We start from the raw sequence: 17,500 nt of genomic DNA, 5'->3' as shown, positions 1-17,500 counted from the left end.
ACGTAGTTTCACCATTTCCTGTTTATTCTTAAGTCTACCATTCACATATATATAGAATAGCTTAGGTTGATCTTTATATTTTTCTATGTCAGTTTCGTAATTTCTTTTTTCCTCTCTACGCACTTTTACATGTTCATTTCTTTGGTTGATGTTGTACACACTACAAAAACCACATGGAATGGAACGCTTGTGGTGACACGCCGCTGGTCAGCCAATCAGGAACTTGGAAAGCTCCCCACGTTCCCGCCAGCCTCCTTTAAAAGGTCGGCGTTTCGCCCGCTGGCAATAGCCCTCTTTTATACACTACTATCTTTTCATTTTCTTACAGACATTCTTCTCCTGCCACAAAAACCGATCCCGCGCAAGCGGGTGGTCTTTCCTAGGAATTCAGAATTCAGAATTCAGATTTCTCCCGACTTCTTTACTGAGATCTCTTCCGACTTCTCTACAGAGTTCTCTACCGACTTCTCTCCCGGGCTCAACTCCAAGCAGCAGTTCTCTCCAGCAAGAGGCCTCGGGACCAGTCCTCTCCAGCAAGCTGCCTCGGGACCAGTTCGCTCCAGCAAGCCGCCAGCAAGTCTTTTCATTCCCTCCTGTGGCTCTTCGCCCACAGCCACGACACTTGATGAGGCCTTCACTCCGGACCTTCTCCCAACGCGACTACGTCCGTTCCCTCCGAACATATTAACCATTAAACCTTAGTTTTAGTGTTATTGTGAGTCTCATTTTCCCTGGCTTGTCCACACCAAACCAAACCCACCACGACACGCTCGTCATGTCGCCCATAAGGGACCTGGCGCGACTTTAACAGCGCGACCCTGCTTGACCCGACCTAACCTAATCCAGTGCAATTGTGTAATTACGCACCACGGGTCACTACCCACGCGGTATATATATATCGGTTCCTGCCGCATGTAAAATCAGTTCACTCGTACCTTACTGTAAAGGAGACAAACTCACCAAAACCCTCTTTCTCTTCTCACAGTAGCACCGCTATAATGTATATTCCCACTTAGAGTTTTTTTTTTCTATCTTTTTGAAGCTTTGTTTCTTCTATCTTTCGCCTCACTGCATCTTCTGTTGGACCAGTACTTACTATACACCTTTTTCTGTTTCTGTCTTGGTATGTATCTATTCACTCTTTCATTATAAATTTCTATCAAAATCATCCATTTCTCTTCCACTTGTGTTTGTTCATTGTAGATTTTTTCCCAATTTGCATTTTGAAATATATATATATTTTTTTTAGTTTCCCATAGTTCGTTTTATCAAACATCAGTCTTTCTTTTCTATATTTCTCATTTCTCTCTATATATAATTCCTCCTTTAGTTCAAATTATATCAAGTTGTGATCACTATTGCCAGATGGTGTCTTGTATTCAATTTTATCCACAATTTTAGGTTCTGTTATAAATATTAAATCTAGTCTCGATGGTTCTTCATTACTTTTATATCTAGTATTTTCTTTTATCCCGTTGTGTCATTGTATATTCTATAGTCATATCAAGTAATACATTTTCCCATAGATCCTCTCCACCTTTCACTGTCATCTCTTCCCAACAGATTTTTTTCATTTAAAACCACCCATAAGTAGGCTACCAGGTTACCGCCATCCTTCAGCATCTCGTTTCATGATTGCCTTGTATTTTCTAACATATTTGAATGCTCGCCTTCTTTCTAAGAGCCCGTTTTTGGGGGACACATAAATCACTACAAACTTTCTACTTTTCATGTCACTATCTTCAACTTTTATCATAATCATATCCACACTGTTTATACCCTCTGTGACCTTCGTCACATTTAAGTTTTTCTTGGCCAGAAACATGACTCCTCCGTCTCTATTTTTAATCCAATTATTATATGAACCATGTCCAACACTATTTGGTGGTAATAGAGCCCTTAATTTTGTCTCTGTAATTACCATCATATCTGGTTTTTCTTCTGACAGGCAATCATTTAGTTCACTTAATCCTAAGATCAATCCATTTGTGTTAGTATAAGCCACTTTTATTATTTTTTTCTTCTCCATTTCATTGTCTGTTTCTTTCGTTTTGCTTACCCGAGCATACCATTTCTCAGCCTCATGTCTAAGACTCTAATAGAACTCCTTTCTTTCAGCCTCCGTTCTCTTCGTGTTTTTTTTTCTTTTTTAGCTTCATCTCTTAGTGTTTTCTCTTTCTTTCCTCAACATTCATTTCATTTTCTGTTTCTTTCGTTTCCCTTACTCTAGCATACCATATTCTCAGTCTCATGTCTAAGACTCTTCAATAGAACTCCTTTCTTTCAGCCTCCCTTCTCTTCGCGTTTTTTTTTTTCTTTTTTTTTAGCTTCATCTCTTAGTGTTTTCTCTTTCTCTTTCGTCAACATTCATTTCTTTTTTTATCCATATATTGCTGTAATGTTCACTTTTTGCCAAGTTTCCTGATTTTGCTAGTATATCTTCTACTACCTCTTGTGACCTTAATTTCATCTTTAGTAGTCGATTTCTTTATTTTGAATGTTCTCCCATTCTACATACTTCTTCTGTTTCCTTTTCTCGTTCTTGGTCTCCGTCTTGTACTTCTTTTAGATTTTTTTCCTTAGAATAACTAACCATGTAATGTTTTTCCTTTAGTCTATATACAACAATACATTTTTCATCCATTGTATATCTAACCTAATTTGCTTTCTCTTTGATTACTTGAATAATTGTGTCCTTTGCATTCTCCTGCATTTGCTGTTGTACTATTTCTTTAAAAGCTATCTCTTCGTTTTCCCTGTTTTCATTCCATTTTTTAATCTGCAAATTTTCCTCTCCTAAATTTTCTTCAGTTCTTTCAGACATTGCTTGTATTTTGTAATTTACTTCTTTTTTGAATTCTCACTATTGGTGGTATCTTTGTTTTTCATCCTTTCATTTTCACATTTAACCTCAATTAGTTCTTTTTTTAATTCACACAGTTCATTGTTTATTTCAGTATTCTTTTTCTTTAAATCACACATCTCTGTTTACTTCGAAGAAGTCTTTTCTTAAATTCATAACCTCTTTCTTTAGCTCGGTGGATTCCCTTTCCCATTAGTTTCTGTTAAAACTCATCTCTCTTTATATGTCTATGATTCAACTCAAATTGCTTCTTTTGTACCTAGCAAAATCAGAAAAGGGACCGTCAGTACCTAGCCTAATCGGTCCCCTTGGGGTTTCCAGGCCTCTGTATACATTTAATTTTGGTATAGCACCTCCAGAGGGCTCTGCGTTCGTGTCGACGTTCGGTTAAGAATCGTCTCCATTTTTACTTGATCCTTCTTGGTTTCGTTGCATTTTCTCTCGGTAGACATTACTAACACTGCTTTAGATCGTTTTGGGCAACCACAGTGTTCCCCCTCCCACTTAATACAACCCAGGTTTCCTGCTCTCCTTGCACTATTAAGAATTTTCGTCTTAATTCGGAACTCCATTTGACGCTGTTGACTGCTTGATGATCGACGTGTGTGTTGAATTCAGATTGCGATGTTTTCTTACTAGGTCTTTCTTTTACTCAATGCTTGACATTCCGTGCTCAAAGCTGGTGCATGACACCCAATTAGGCAGGCTACAGTTGCCTCGGGTGCAGATTTCTGAAGGTATCATATGAATCCTAGATAACGTAGAAGAAATTTCTTAAACACACTAAATAAAGATAGCAGTGGGTAAGATTGTAAGTAACAATGACGAAAAATATGGATGGTTGGTAAATTTTTATCGGGTCAGACAGTTGCTCAGCTGAAAAGTGACTGCACAATTGCTCAGCACATTTTCACCATAGATTAAGTTGGTATTTGAAAGTATATATCACAAAAATAGTAAAATAAAAAATTGCGCTGACCATTTGTCCTCTTTTTCACTTCGCTGAGTTATTTGTTAAACAGTTGTTCGATGAACTCGGTAATTATACACTGAGTAATTGCTATACATGTAAGGTAGGTGGGCAGATGTCCTTAAAGCCACACCACACTACGCGTCTTTAGAGTCAGGGTGGTTTGCCGTGGGAGTGAAAAGAGCGCTCCTTTTACCCGTCCTGTGTTCAACTGATGAGTCGTTGCTGTGGGTGGACGCACGCTACTCAGTTCATTCCTTGTATTTTTGTTTTTGTAAGTGATGTTTCACTTGCCACAGGCACACGTTATCCCTGTACAGTTCTATTAGTTAAATAACGCCCTCATGGCGTCAATGGAACTGCGACTTCTATGACATGATGAGTTAGGCGGTTTGGTGGATCTTCTCAATTTGAGTGTATTGCGAGGACCACCGTGGTCAGTTCCCCACGGTTTGACGCGTAGTGTGATGGGGTCTTTAAAAAGGACGGTTCTGCTTTTGAACACTGTGTCCTCCGTTCCGGAACATCTCAAGGATTTTTTTTTCTATTTTATTCATTTATTTATTTATTTATCTTATTATAATTATTATTATTATTATTATCATTATTATTATTATTATTATTATTATTATTATTATTATTATTATTATTATTGTTGTAATTGTTATTATTATTTATTATTATTATTTATTATATATATATATATATATATATTTTTTTTTTTTTTTTTTTTTTTTTTTTTTTTTTTTTTTTGAGGAGGTGGGGGTATTATGTTGTAAGTTAATATGTTGTTCCATGCTTTACTACTTAGTCTGATGAGTCTTGAGTGTATTGTATCTATGTTGTTTTGTGGAGTTGTTCTTGTGTTTCTAGGTATGGTGGTTTATGTTTTAGTATTTTCCTTAATGTTTTGTTTTGTAATGTTTGCATGTTTTTGATGTTTGTGTGTGTGCTTGTGACTGTGATTATTGGGGGGTATTCCAGTTGTGGTCGTGCTAGTGTTTTGTAAAGTTTTATTTGTATTTTTGTTGTTAGTCCTCTGAAGCGTCTAAGTTTATTGAGTGTGTTTTTTGTTATTTGTATTCTGTTTTTGATGTGGTGTTTAATTCCTTGTGTGTTGAAGGTGAGGCCTAGGATGTGTGCTTGTTTATTGTATGGTATAATGTTGTTGTTTATTTTTATTGGTGCTGGTTGGCGTGTTGAGATGGCTAGTAGTTGGAATTTGTTTGTGTTTGTAGATAGTTTCCATTGTTTTTTGTAAGTGTTAATTCTGTTGATTTCGTGTTCTGTCTTTCTGGCAAGCATATGTTTTCCTGTAGTGTTAGGGTATGTGATTATTTGTGTGACGTCGTCTGCGTATTGTATGGTGTAGCTTCCGTGTGAGGGTGGTGGTATGTCTGATGTGTATAAGTTAAACAGTGTTGGGGAGAGAACGCTTCCTTGTGGAACTCCGCTATGGAGAGGGAAGGCTGGTCCTATGTAATGGTTTATTTTGATTTTTGCTGTTCTATTGTCTAGGAAGCTACACAGTGTTTTCGTGATGGTGTCTGGAAGGTGTGTTTGAAGTATTTTGTATTTTAGGCCTTCGTGCCATACTTTGTCGAAGGCCTTGGATATGTCGCGTGATATTATATTACAGGCATGTTTGTGTCTTTGTGTGTCTGCGATTGTTTCATATATGATAGCGAGTGCTGTGTGTGTTCCTTTGCCAGGTGTGAATCCATGTTGGTTAGGGTTTAGCATGTCGTGTTCGTGTAAGTGTGCCATAAGTCTGTTTGTGATTAGTCTTTCGTATATTTTTCCGGGTGTTTCTTGTAGTGATATGGGTCTGTAGTTTTGTATTTGTGTGGTGTCTTTGTTTTGTTTTGGTATGAATGTGATGATTGAGTTTTTGAATTTTTGTGGAAAGTATCCTAGGCTGAGTGTTTCGTTGTATATATTTGTGAGTAGTTGTATTGTTATGTTTGGTAGGTGTGCGAGTATTTGTTTCGTTATGCATGATTTTTTTTCGCATCCGACCTAGATATGGATCAAAAGGTCTCCTGTCAGCATGCTCCGCCTTTGTAATCCTTTGATTGTCCTAGAGTTTTGTTTTTGGTGTGTTTGATTATGTTTTTAACGTCTTCTAGTTGTATGGGTTGTCCGATGTAGTTGTCAGTGTCTAGTCTGTCTAAGTCTATGTTTGCGTAAGGTTGTGTTTGGTGGTAGTGTTGTGTTATGTGTGTGAGAATTTTTGTTTCATGGTTTGTGTCAAACTGTGTGTTTTCTTCTGGTGTGATTTGAATTTTTTTTTTGCCATACCTGTCTGAATGCGTTTTCTTTGTCTTTGGCGTCGTGTAGTTTGTCGTTGTTATGTGTTATGTATGGTGAAGTGTTAGTGTTGGATCCTTGTAGTCTCTTAATTGTGTTCCAGAAGTTTTTTTTTTTTGGGGGGGGGGGTTGAATTTGATGTTTGATATTAATTTGTTCCATGTCTCTTCGTAGTTTCTTTTGTATTCTTCTAGTATTTGTGTTTGTAACTGTTTAATTGTATTGTGTGTGGAGTCCAGTTGTTTTCTATTATGGCTTTGTTTTTTAAGTTGTTTGTCTTCCATATTAATTGTTTTAGTGTTTTAGATGTTTTTGGGGTGGGTAGTTCTTTGTGGTTTGTTGTTGGTATACTCTGTGTGATTGCGTTGTGTATGAGTTTGTACCAGTTTTCTATTTTGTCGTCTATGTATTTTGTGTCTTTTATTTGAGTGTTTGTGTTGGTTAGTGTTTCTATATTGTTGTATTCTTCTGTTGTTGTTTCTAGTATTTATTTAAATTTCTTCCAGTCTGCTTCTTTGTATTGTAATCTTGGTGGTGTGGGGATAGTGATTGCTGTGGTGGATAGTGTGAAGTGTAGTGGTATGTGATTCGATGAAGTTATGTCGCCTGGGTGTATTCTGTATGTGAGGTGGTGGTGTCGGTTGGTGAATATCATGTCTGGGTTGCTTGTTCCGGTGTGTGTTATGCTTGTTGGGAAGTCTGGGCCGAGGAAGGTGAGGTGGTTCTGTGTTATTAGTTGGTGAATGCTTTTTCCTACGTGATTGTTGTATGTGTGTTTTAATGTTTTGTGTTTTGCGTTAAAGTCTCCTATGATATATGTTGGTTGTGGTTTTTGTGTAATTTTCAGTATGTCTTTTGTTGGTAAGTATGGTCTTCGTGATGGGAGGTACGTTGTGGCTATGATTATTGGTCCTTTGTGTATATTTCAATGGCTAACATGTCTTCGTCAAAGTCGTCTAATAGCTTGTATTTTATGTTTTGTTTTATGGCTACGGCTACTCCTGCGCTGTCTTCGTTGTATGTGTTTTGTGTGTGTGTATTGTAGTTAAATATTTTAACTGTGTGTTTCCCTGTTGAATTGAGTAATATGATGTCTGGTGTTTGTGTTATGTAGTGGTTGCTTAATTGGTTTCTTCTGTGGAATGTCCAGTGTTGTACGTTGTGTTGTATTATGCGTATTGTGTTCATGTGTGTTTGATTTATTGACTGTTGACTGTCCAGTGGGGTGTGTCTGTTGGTTTGTGTTTGCGAATGTCGTAGTATCCCTGTTGTGTTTTTCTGTATTTTGTTTCTGTCAGTCTTTGTATAGGGGCTTTGGTCAGATCAATCAGTTTTTGTGTTATCAAAGTGTCTACAGTTTCTTCAGGCATTTCCTTGGTGTAAATGTATTTGATCTTTTTGTTTTGTAGGAGTGTGTGTACGTTTTGATGTATTTCTTCGTCTGTCATGTTTGTTGTGTTGGGTGTTATTATTTGAATTGTTTCTGTGTTTTCTTTTGTTTTCTTTGTCTTTGTAGGTTGTTCTGTTTCTGTTGTATGGTCTTTTGTTTCTCTGTTCTTCAGTTTCCATTGCTTCTGGTTGTGATTGGGTGTGGGTCGTGTTGTTTATCATGTTCAGTATGGCTGTGGGTTTGATGACAGAGGGTGGAATTATGATTGTGGGGAGTCCGTTGGCTTTGTAATATGCGTCAATTGTCTGTTGGTATGTTCCAGGTGTTGCTGCCTCAGTTATGTTGGCGTGTATGATTGCTGTGTTTATGACTGTGAGGTGTTTGAGGGTTATAGGGTTGGGTGTTGGTGTGGGAGAGGACTGAGCAGTGTTTCCTGTGGTTATGTTTGCGTATGTATTGTTGGAATGTGTGTGTGTGTGTTGCTCTTTGTTCTCTTGTAACTTTTTCTTGATAAGGTCTTTTCTCACTTGACATCTGGCGGCGTAGGTCGTGTGGTTTTGGCCACAGGCAATGCACTTCTTGATGGCGTTATGGCAGTTGTTGATTCGATGTTCAAGTGAGCAACATCCTGAGCAGATTGTGTATGTGAGTGGTTGTGTGCAGTGTTTATATGAGTAGCATCTTGTACATTGGGCTAGGTGTATGTAGGTTTCCTGACTGAGTGTGTGTGGGGGAAAAGACTGGCTGAACATGAGGATACCGGTATCTAAGCTTTTCTTAACCATAGTTAAGTTTTCCATTTTGATCTTTATGATAGTCTTAGTGTTCGGTAGTTTTATGACGCTGGTTACCTTCATGTACTGGTTGAGTCGTTCCAGTTCAGTTTTGATTGTGTCGCAGTCTTCTTCGTGTATGTGTCCATCTACTTGTCTTATGATGAGGGTCCTTTTAGCATTGAGTTCGGGTGGGTCGATGATGTCCAATCCTTCTTTTGCGAAGGCGTTCTTGGTTGACTTCTTCGCAAGTTCTTCTATTATTCGGTCCTCCGCGATGGCGGTGTATTGAGTTCCGTTGGTGTGCAGTTTTTGGATGAGTATTTCTAATTTCGTTAAGATTTTCCAGATTTCGGTTCGTTTGGTCTGGCCGTCAATGGGCCGGTTTTCTCTAATATTGATCCTGCCCATTGCGCCGAAGCGCGTTGGGCTTTTAAGTGTGTGTGTGTGTGTGTGTGTGTGTTAATGTGTATAAGTTTGTATTGTGTATGAAAGAAAGAAGGAAGAAAATTATAAGGGTAATGGTTTGGGGGAGGGGGGGTCGCAGAGGTACGGTCTATGCTCGCGTATGTCTGGCTAACGGTGATTAAGGGAAAGCGCTACGCTGGCTGGTGCCCGAGTGTACTCTCGCAGCGTATGGGTACTTTGGTCGCCGTTGGTCAAGACCTATGCCGCGTCCACTATAGGAGCGTGAAACCGGGAGGGGGGTTTCCTCCCCCACCAGTCGACTGGACAAGTTTTAAGACCGCAGGGGCTATGTCCAGTCGAAAGGGGGGTTATGAGGCATAAACCGTCAGAGCGAGAGGCGTAGGGTGTGCCTTGGCTCGGGTAACAGTATGAAGACAGATTGATGCAGTTCACGTTGAGGTAGAGGACGCGTACGCAGGTCCGTTCTTCTCCGTGTCTTATCTCTTTCTGTAAGCCATAAGCGAGCCTAAGCGTCCTGCCGTGACGCATCCTGACCTAGGCTTTTATATGACCCATAGTTGGCAAGCGTAGTCAGCAAGGACGTCCTAGCGCAAGGCAACTGACCAATCAGGAGCTCGGAAAACTCGCCGGAGACCGGTCGGCATACGACTCGACCTAGGCCTACGTTTCCGCTAGCTATAGTTGGCAAAAATAGTTAGCAAGAGCGTCTCCACCGAAAATGAACAGACCAATCAGGACCCAGGACAGTTCACCTGGGTCCACACCAGCCTCCTCTATAAGGAGGGGGACCAAACCGAAGCAGCAGTTCACTCTGGGTACTTCCCACAACTATTCAAGGCCTCCCACACCATCCTCATTCCTAAACCCCAGAAACCCGCCTCCGCCCCCCTTTCATACCGGCCGATCTCCCTTCTGGAGTACTTTGGTAAGGTGTTTGAGCACGTCCTATGCCGCCGCCTGACCGTGTACTTAGAGACGGAGAACGTGCTGAGTGATTGCCAAATTGGTTTTCGGCCGGGGCGCGGTGCAGACGACGTAATTTCCATGATCACTCAATGGGTTCAAAGACCGCCAGACGGTCGCCCTGGTAAGGCCATTTTGGTTTGTAAGGATGTGGAGAAGGCATTCGATACTGTCTGGCATGAAGGCCTTAAGTAAAAATTGTACCTCACAATTTTTGCCCTGCCGTTCACAAGGTTGCTCTGCAACTACCTGGACGGCAGGACAATAAGAATAAAGTGGCGGGGCTGTCTGTCCCAACCTTTTGTGCCGAAGGCTGGAGTACCGCAAGGGTCAGTCCTTGCCCCCACTCTGTACAATCTATATACGAATGACCTGCCAGAGCCAGCTTATCCACGCAACCGAGCTCTAACTCTTTCGTATGCGGACGACACTAACCACATTAGCAGACACAAAACGCTGCAGGGAGCGTTACACGTAATGCAAAACATCCTAGACGGGGCACACGCGTGGGAGCAACAGTGGCGCATTAAGACCAACGCGTCGAAATGCAATGCTGTATACTTCTGCTGCAAGCGAACCAACAGAACAATCACAAACACTCCTCTTAAGATAAACAACACAAACATCCCAATGAAGGACCATACCTGTGTGCTGGGTAGCACACTTGATAGTGGCTTTACCTGGACCCCACACTTCCGCAAACAGGGAACGAAGACTAGGGCTGTACTGGGAAGGCCAAGACGCTTCAAAACTGCAACACTGACCACCAAACGTCGATTGTACCTAGCCCTCGTCAGACCGATTCTGCGCCAGTTCCCGGGACTAAGCCAGCTGACATGTCCCACTAATAACTACGAGCATCAGAAGGTTCAGAATGCCGCTGTCAAGTTCATCACGGGTTTGCGATGGAGCGACTTCAGAACTACTGAGTCTCTACACCGAATTTCCAACATCCGTCCATTCAACCAACACAAACACAAACTTCACACAAAACACCTAGAAAAACTGCACGACAGACACAAACCCCTGATACAACACATTACACCTAGACCACACCGTACAGACTATCTGTCAGCTGCGCCCGTCCCACGTGCGGTGTACACGATAAGACGCGTATAACCGTATCTATTAATAATGCACCCCTTCACCAGCTTTGACTGGTGATAGCAATAATAATAAAATAATAATAGTAATAATAATATTGCATGTAGCCCATTAATTGACAGGCTACAAGCATATACAAATAACTCAAACCCAACCTGGGGAAAAGCAGGAGAGCTCATGCCCTACCTGGGGCTAAACAGGAACGCGCTCTACACGCGGGAAGTGAACTCTACTCACTTCCCGTAAGATACACACACACACCTCTCACGAAGATAGCCACGACCCACGCACAAACATCTACACTTACTTTTTCTTCGACTAAAAATCGCTTCCTTTCGAACTTTCTCTTATATTACATCTTCTCATTTCAGTTTACCTCCCACTAAAGATTTTCCCGTTTTTCCACCTTTCTCTCCTACTACGCCTCCTACCATTTTCTGAACTTTTGGTGATTGTAATCTGTTTTTAATCCCGGCGTCGGCGCCGCCGTCCAAGTTCCCAGTTCATTTCTCCCGAGCCACGACCACGAACAGCCCCTAATCGCTCGCTAAATCGCCCGGTGGCAACAACTCTCTTTTATACACTACTATCTTTTCATTTTCTTACAGACATTCTTCCCCTCCCACAAAAACCGATCCCGCGCAAGCGGGTGGTCTTTTCTTGCAAGTCGCAAGTCGTTCACTCCAGGACACGACATCTTCAAGCAGCTCTTCCCTTCAAGCAGCTCTTCTCTACAAGCAGCTCTCCCCATCAAGCAGCTCTCCTCCACAAGCAGCTCTCCTCCACAAGCAGCTCTCCTCCACAAGCAGCTCTCCTCCACAAGCAGCTCTCCTCTTGAAGCAGTACTCCTCTCCAAGCAACAGTCATCTCCAAGCTTCAAGTTCTCCTCTGCTCTCAAGCTCATCCCCTTACGAGTTTAGAGTTAAATAAAAACCGAGTGCGTAGTGTTACCGTGAGTTTCATTTCCCTGGCTTGTCCGAACCATATCACAACATGAATTGCCTTGCATACAGTAAAATATCAAATAGTCCGGGAACTGAAGTCCACAATAACAACTGGTGAATTTCAATTATTGTATGCAGTTACCATAGGCAACATTACCGCACGGAGCCAAAGTGTACATGGACGAGACAGGTCACATGTATTGTGCATGTCTAAAGGTCCGCTACACTATCAGTGGGGGAATGTGAGTTTGGAGCATGGTACCGGTGTGTACCCGCACAATGATAGTGTAGGCTGGACGTCGTCGCTGTCCAGTTGGAGACTGGACGGGGTCAAATGGCGACCTAGCATTACAGACACAACCCTAATAGTCCCTGCCGCACGTCGTCAGACGCCCCAACACGCCAATCAGATGGCGATCATGCTCCCAACCGGCGACGTATATGGGATGTGGGCCGCCGATGGACGCAATACCAGCGGCGCATGACAACGACCCCATCATGTAGGTACCAGACACCGTCATGCAGGTCCCCGACGCAGTCAAAATAGGCCACCAGGTGCATCTGAAAAAGTATTGTACCCACGATCCTCACCACACATGTCCTTCAGCTACCGACCCGTCAACATTACAAAGGCGGAGCATGCCGACAGGAGACCTTTTGATCCATATCTAGGTCGGATGCGAAAAAAAAATTATATTAATAATGAAATAATAAATAAAAACTATAACAATGTAAATAACAATAAAATACATAAATAAATGCACAGGTATAGTTAAATAATAAACAAACAGGTAAATAGTAAATAATAATAAATTGACATATAACTAATGATAAATGAAAATCAGACAGACAAATGATAACAAAACAAAAACTAATAATATAAGATAAATTATAATCATTACAGCATCTTACTTAGGTATTTATCTAAATGATTCTTAAAGCTTCGAACTGAACTACATTGCACTACCTGTGCAGGAAGTTTATTCCATTCATTAACTACACGGTTGGCAAAGTTGTTTCTACCTACTTCCAAATTGAATCTATTTCCGGACAGTTTGAGATCATTGTTTCTTGTCTGATTTTGATTCAATGTGAAAATTTTGTCACTTTTGATGTTGTCAATTCCCTTTAAAATCTTAAAGACCTGTATCAAGTCACCTCTGAGTCTACGCTTTTTTAGGGAAAACAGATTCATGCGCAGTGTGCATATTGCAATGGCCCTCACAGTCCCATACAACCTCCAGCAAACCCTACAACTAATGTGGTTATCGTTAATAATCGACAAGGATAACCTGGACACTGACATCACTATCTGCAAGCTGCTGAAGGAACGCAGAAGAAGGAACTTAGACTGTGGGTACGACCGTGGCATCTCTATAGGGTGAAGTATAAAATTTAGTACGAGAACTTACTACAGGAACTTGCCTTTGAGGATGGCCCAGCCTATAAGAACTACCTGAAGATTGATGTGACGCTGTTCAAGAAGATACGGTACTGGGCCGTGTGGCACGATCGCCGCATTACGTATCTCGATCTCCGCATGACACCGACTTAATTTAGAGTGCTGTCTGACGCTGCTCTGTCGGGGATGGCGTCACGTCCCGAACATAATGGTTGCTACATGACAGCGAAGGCGTCCCGTAACCGTCCCGTCCTAATTTCCGACCTGACAGGTCGCCGACTCAATTTTTGAGTTTCGTGCATGCTCAAAATTTCCTGAAACCTGCCATGACCTGTCCCGACCTTTCTGCCACCCTCCCGCCGAGCGGCTACCTCTCCTGAAGCACGGCAAATTAGACAAGACCTCACTACGACCTCAAGTTTGCGCGGGACGGGACTTAAATCTTCATAGCGTGAGTTCGTCTTTAGTGTCCGCTGAAATGTGGAACCCAAGTATTTGTGGTTGGAAACAACTATGTCTAGATATGTGTGGTGTAGTCTAGATGCACATAAACGTCTAGGTTTAACTAAACCTTAAATCCTCATGCCAGACATTCCGGTGTATGGGTTGTACAGTGAGAAATTTAGTGGAATGTTGATAGTTATGGAGCATGCGGTCTGCAAATTCCTGAGATGTGTCTGGCACTTATGTACGATGTGTCACATTATTCCACAGGGTTGACACACTGGATAAAGGAAAGCCTAGGGGAGCCAGTACAGTGTGAACGAGCATATTACTGGATGGTGGTCTATGCCATGCTTCCCCATCATCCCTCGAAATTGCTAATGCTGAGTTGCGTGTTCGAGCACCACAGGTGGCTTCTGATAATGTTGACGGGCCTAAGACGGAGGATCTGCTGAAGGCCACGGTGAGAGTAAGGTTTATTTTTTGTTATAAATCCGTAAAGAAAGACTAGTCAGTGAATAATTACTAAATTAGCTTTACACGGAATAAGTGGTAGCCTATTAAGTTGGACTAGTAATTGGTTGAATGGTCGAAAACAGAGAGTTGTTTTATATGGAAAAACTTCTGGATGGAAAAATGTTACAAGTGGAGTTCCTCAGGGTTCCGTTCTTGTGCCACTTCTATTCATAGTATATATAAATTATATAGACCATGGACTAAAATCTACTGTTTCCAAATTTGCTGATGATACAAAACTGTGCGGAGTGGCAAATGATCACTCAAACCAATTAGATATTCAAGAAGATTTAGATAAATTGCAGCAATGGTCTGAAAAGTGGCTAATGAAATTTAACACAAGTAAATGCAAGGTAATGCACATAGGTAAAAATAACAATAAGTACGATTACAAGCTATTTGGAAATTCGTTAACAAAAGTGGATAGTGAAAAAGATCTCGGCGTAATTATCAGTAACGACCTCAAATCATCCAAGCATTGTATTTCAGCCTCTGAGAAAGCAAATAAGATTCTGGGACTGATTGCGCGATCTTTTGATTTCAAAAGTCCATTACTCATTAACAAGCTATATAAATCGTTAGTTCGTCCACATTTGGAATATGCTGTTTCCGTATGGTCACCGAATCTCATTAAAGACATTGACAGACTAGAAAAAGTACAATGGCGAGCCACAAAACTGATTCCAAATATCAAAAATAAATCATACGAAAATCGACAAAAAAAAAACATGAATCTGTTTTCCCTAAAAAAAGCGTAGACTCAGAGGTGACTTGATACAGGTCTTTAAGATTCTAAAGGGAATTGACAACATCAAAAGTGACAAAATTTTCACATTGAATGAGAATCAGACAAGAAACAATGGTCTTAAACTGTCCGGAAATAGATTCAATTTGGAATTGGGTAGAAACAACTTTGTCAACCGTGTAGTTAATGAATGGAATAAACTTCCTGCACAGGTAGTGCAAAGTAGTTCAGTTCGTAGCTTTAAGAATCATTTAGATAAATACCTAAGTAAGATGCTGTAATGATTATAATTTATCTTATATTATTAGTTTTTGTTTTGTTATCATTTGTCTGTCTAATTTTCATTTGTTATTAGTTATATGTCAATTTATTATTATTTACTATTTACCTGTTTGTTTATTATTAACTATACCTATGCATTTATTTATGTATTTTATTTGTTATTTACATTATTATAGTTTTTATTTATTATTTTATTATTAATATTATTTTTTTTCGCATCCGACCTAGATATGGATCAAAAGGTCTCCTGTCGGTATGCTCCGCCTTTGTAATCCTTTGTAAACTAAAAATATGGATTTATTGTTTAAAGCAGAAAGCAGAAACGGTGACTCATATAAATTGAAAAAATTAACATCTTTCTTCTGTATCTATTTCTACTAAATGAATGAATGTATAACATAATGTTTTATGAATTAGCTATTAAGAAACACCACAAAATAACATTCATCACAGTTATATTTGGCAAATAAAATTTCCTAAGTAGGTTATTTTGTACATTTCCTGCGGCTTTTCAAACACTTCAACTCACCATAAAACAGGGTTTATCTATTTTGAATATTCGTGTTTAAGACTAGTCATTGATTTGTTAAGGTTTATGATGTGATAACTTGTACATTTTGGTTTATATGAAGTAAAATGCGTACTTATTAAGATAATAGTGGCTGTGTCCTCATCAGAGATTTAGAAAAGGTCATCTTAAGGCCATGCAAAAGACAGCTAGTGTGTCTCCGCCCACCTATAAAAATACGCACAACCAGATAATTATTATCATGATTGTTATTATTATATATTTTTTCAAGAATTAAATGTATTTGCCATCTATTCAATTAGTGTGACGAAATCCTGGTGCTTTAAACGCAACAACAATAGTACTAAACAAAGATAATATAAATTATAATAAAACCGAAAGTGTTATTACACTTATAACTTGAGTTATTTTTCCATAAAATGATATTGTAAACTTAAATTGTGCTACTTATCTTATCTTTGGTATCTTGTTGCATTCTTTAAAAGGGTTACTGTAGAAACTGACTTTGCTGGAACTTCATGGATCAAGGCAACTTTGAAATTCATGTTGTTTCTAATTTCTCTATATCATTTCACTAGTAATTCGAATGTAATCTTGAAATAATATTATACATACATTCATATACCAAAGGCCTTTTCCCCCTTATACGGGGGGTAGCCAAAAAGAAAAACCCATAGAAACCACTCCCACCCATTCCATCCCCTACATATTCCACTCCTCTCCACCCTCCTCCCTCCCTCTCATATTGGCATCTCTTGGACGACGCGTCATCCCTGCATCTTGTCCAGTGCCCTCCCTGGGTCAGAAGCAGTGTCGCAAGACACAGCAAGGCCGCTTCATTAATTCGGCGACCCCCCTCTCCGTCCCCTCATACAGGAAAGGAGAAGACGGGGAGAAATCCCATCGGGCTGTGTCAAATTATTTCTGTTGGACCGTCGTTAGACTTAACATAGGGTGGGTAACTCTTAGCTAATGTTCGTAGCTAAGATCCCACGCTGGTCACCATATGTTGCTCCGTCGTTAGACTCAACATAGGTTGCAACGAAAGATATAGAGTTGCGGGTCACAGTTTATTTAATCACTGAATGTACACACCTTATCCACTCACTCGATACACTTTTACTCTCGGTAGCCCGCTCACAACTGACGCATCCTGGTGCGTCAGTCCGCGTCCTTTCCATTGAGCATTTTCAATGATTCCCATTTTTTCAATTTGGTTTCATTTATTCCTTTCTACACAGAAAACAGCGGACACTCAAAATGATACGTTAAATATATTAATTATATAATGATAATCTATTTTACATTCATTCTTTCTGCTTTTTGGCGTTCAACAAGGCCATTTGAAATGGGGTGGTAAGCAACGATACATTTTGTTATCTGAAAAGATTTGCAAATATTTGAAAGAATCTTATTGTTGAATTCCGTTCCATTGTCAGAGAGAAGGATTTTGGGAGTAGTGAAGGGGCAAATAACTTTGTCAATGAATTAAGGTCTTTGCAATTGTTGTCGCAGTCTTGTCCGGAACAGGTTCAAGGATAAAGAATCTGGAAAAATGGTCCATACACACAAATAGGTACTGATTTTCACTAGAAGTGAGTGGTAACTTAAGAAGGTCAATCGCAACCATATCAAAGGGTTTGCTAGGGATTGGATATGTCAAAATGGGAACTTTACTGTGAATATGACTTTCATGGTTAGCACAAGAATGGCAGGAGTCAATGTAGGCATGGATACCTTTTCTAATAGTAAGCCAAAAGTACTGAAGCCTGGCCTGTGTTAAGCATTTGTATTTACCTGGATGTGCAGCAAGTGGAGAATCATGTAAAAGGAACA

At 40.2% G+C, this 17,500-nt stretch overlaps 1 protein-coding gene across 1 annotated transcript in view; it reads left to right on the top strand.

Moving 5' to 3' along the window:
* Positions 1-7,956, top strand: part of LOC143039734 (uncharacterized) — a 15,156-nt gene extending 7,200 nt beyond the window's left edge. Inside the window, exons 2-4 of the mRNA XM_076209976.1 lie at positions 6,991-7,004; positions 7,706-7,771; positions 7,856-7,956. Coding sequence (XP_076066091.1) covers positions 6,991-7,004; positions 7,706-7,771; positions 7,856-7,956 — 181 coding nt within the window. The remainder of the gene's footprint in view (positions 1-6,990; positions 7,005-7,705; positions 7,772-7,855) is intronic.
* The last annotated feature ends 9,544 nt before the right edge of the window (positions 7,957-17,500 follow it).

The sequence above is a fragment of the Oratosquilla oratoria genome, chromosome 27 (genome assembly GCF_046742065.1).
Source record: "Oratosquilla oratoria isolate Oo_2021 chromosome 27, ASM4674206v1, whole genome shotgun sequence".
Taxonomy (NCBI): Eukaryota; Metazoa; Arthropoda; class Malacostraca; order Stomatopoda; family Squillidae; genus Oratosquilla; species Oratosquilla oratoria.
This window is presented reverse-complemented; position numbering and strand designations above follow the sequence as displayed.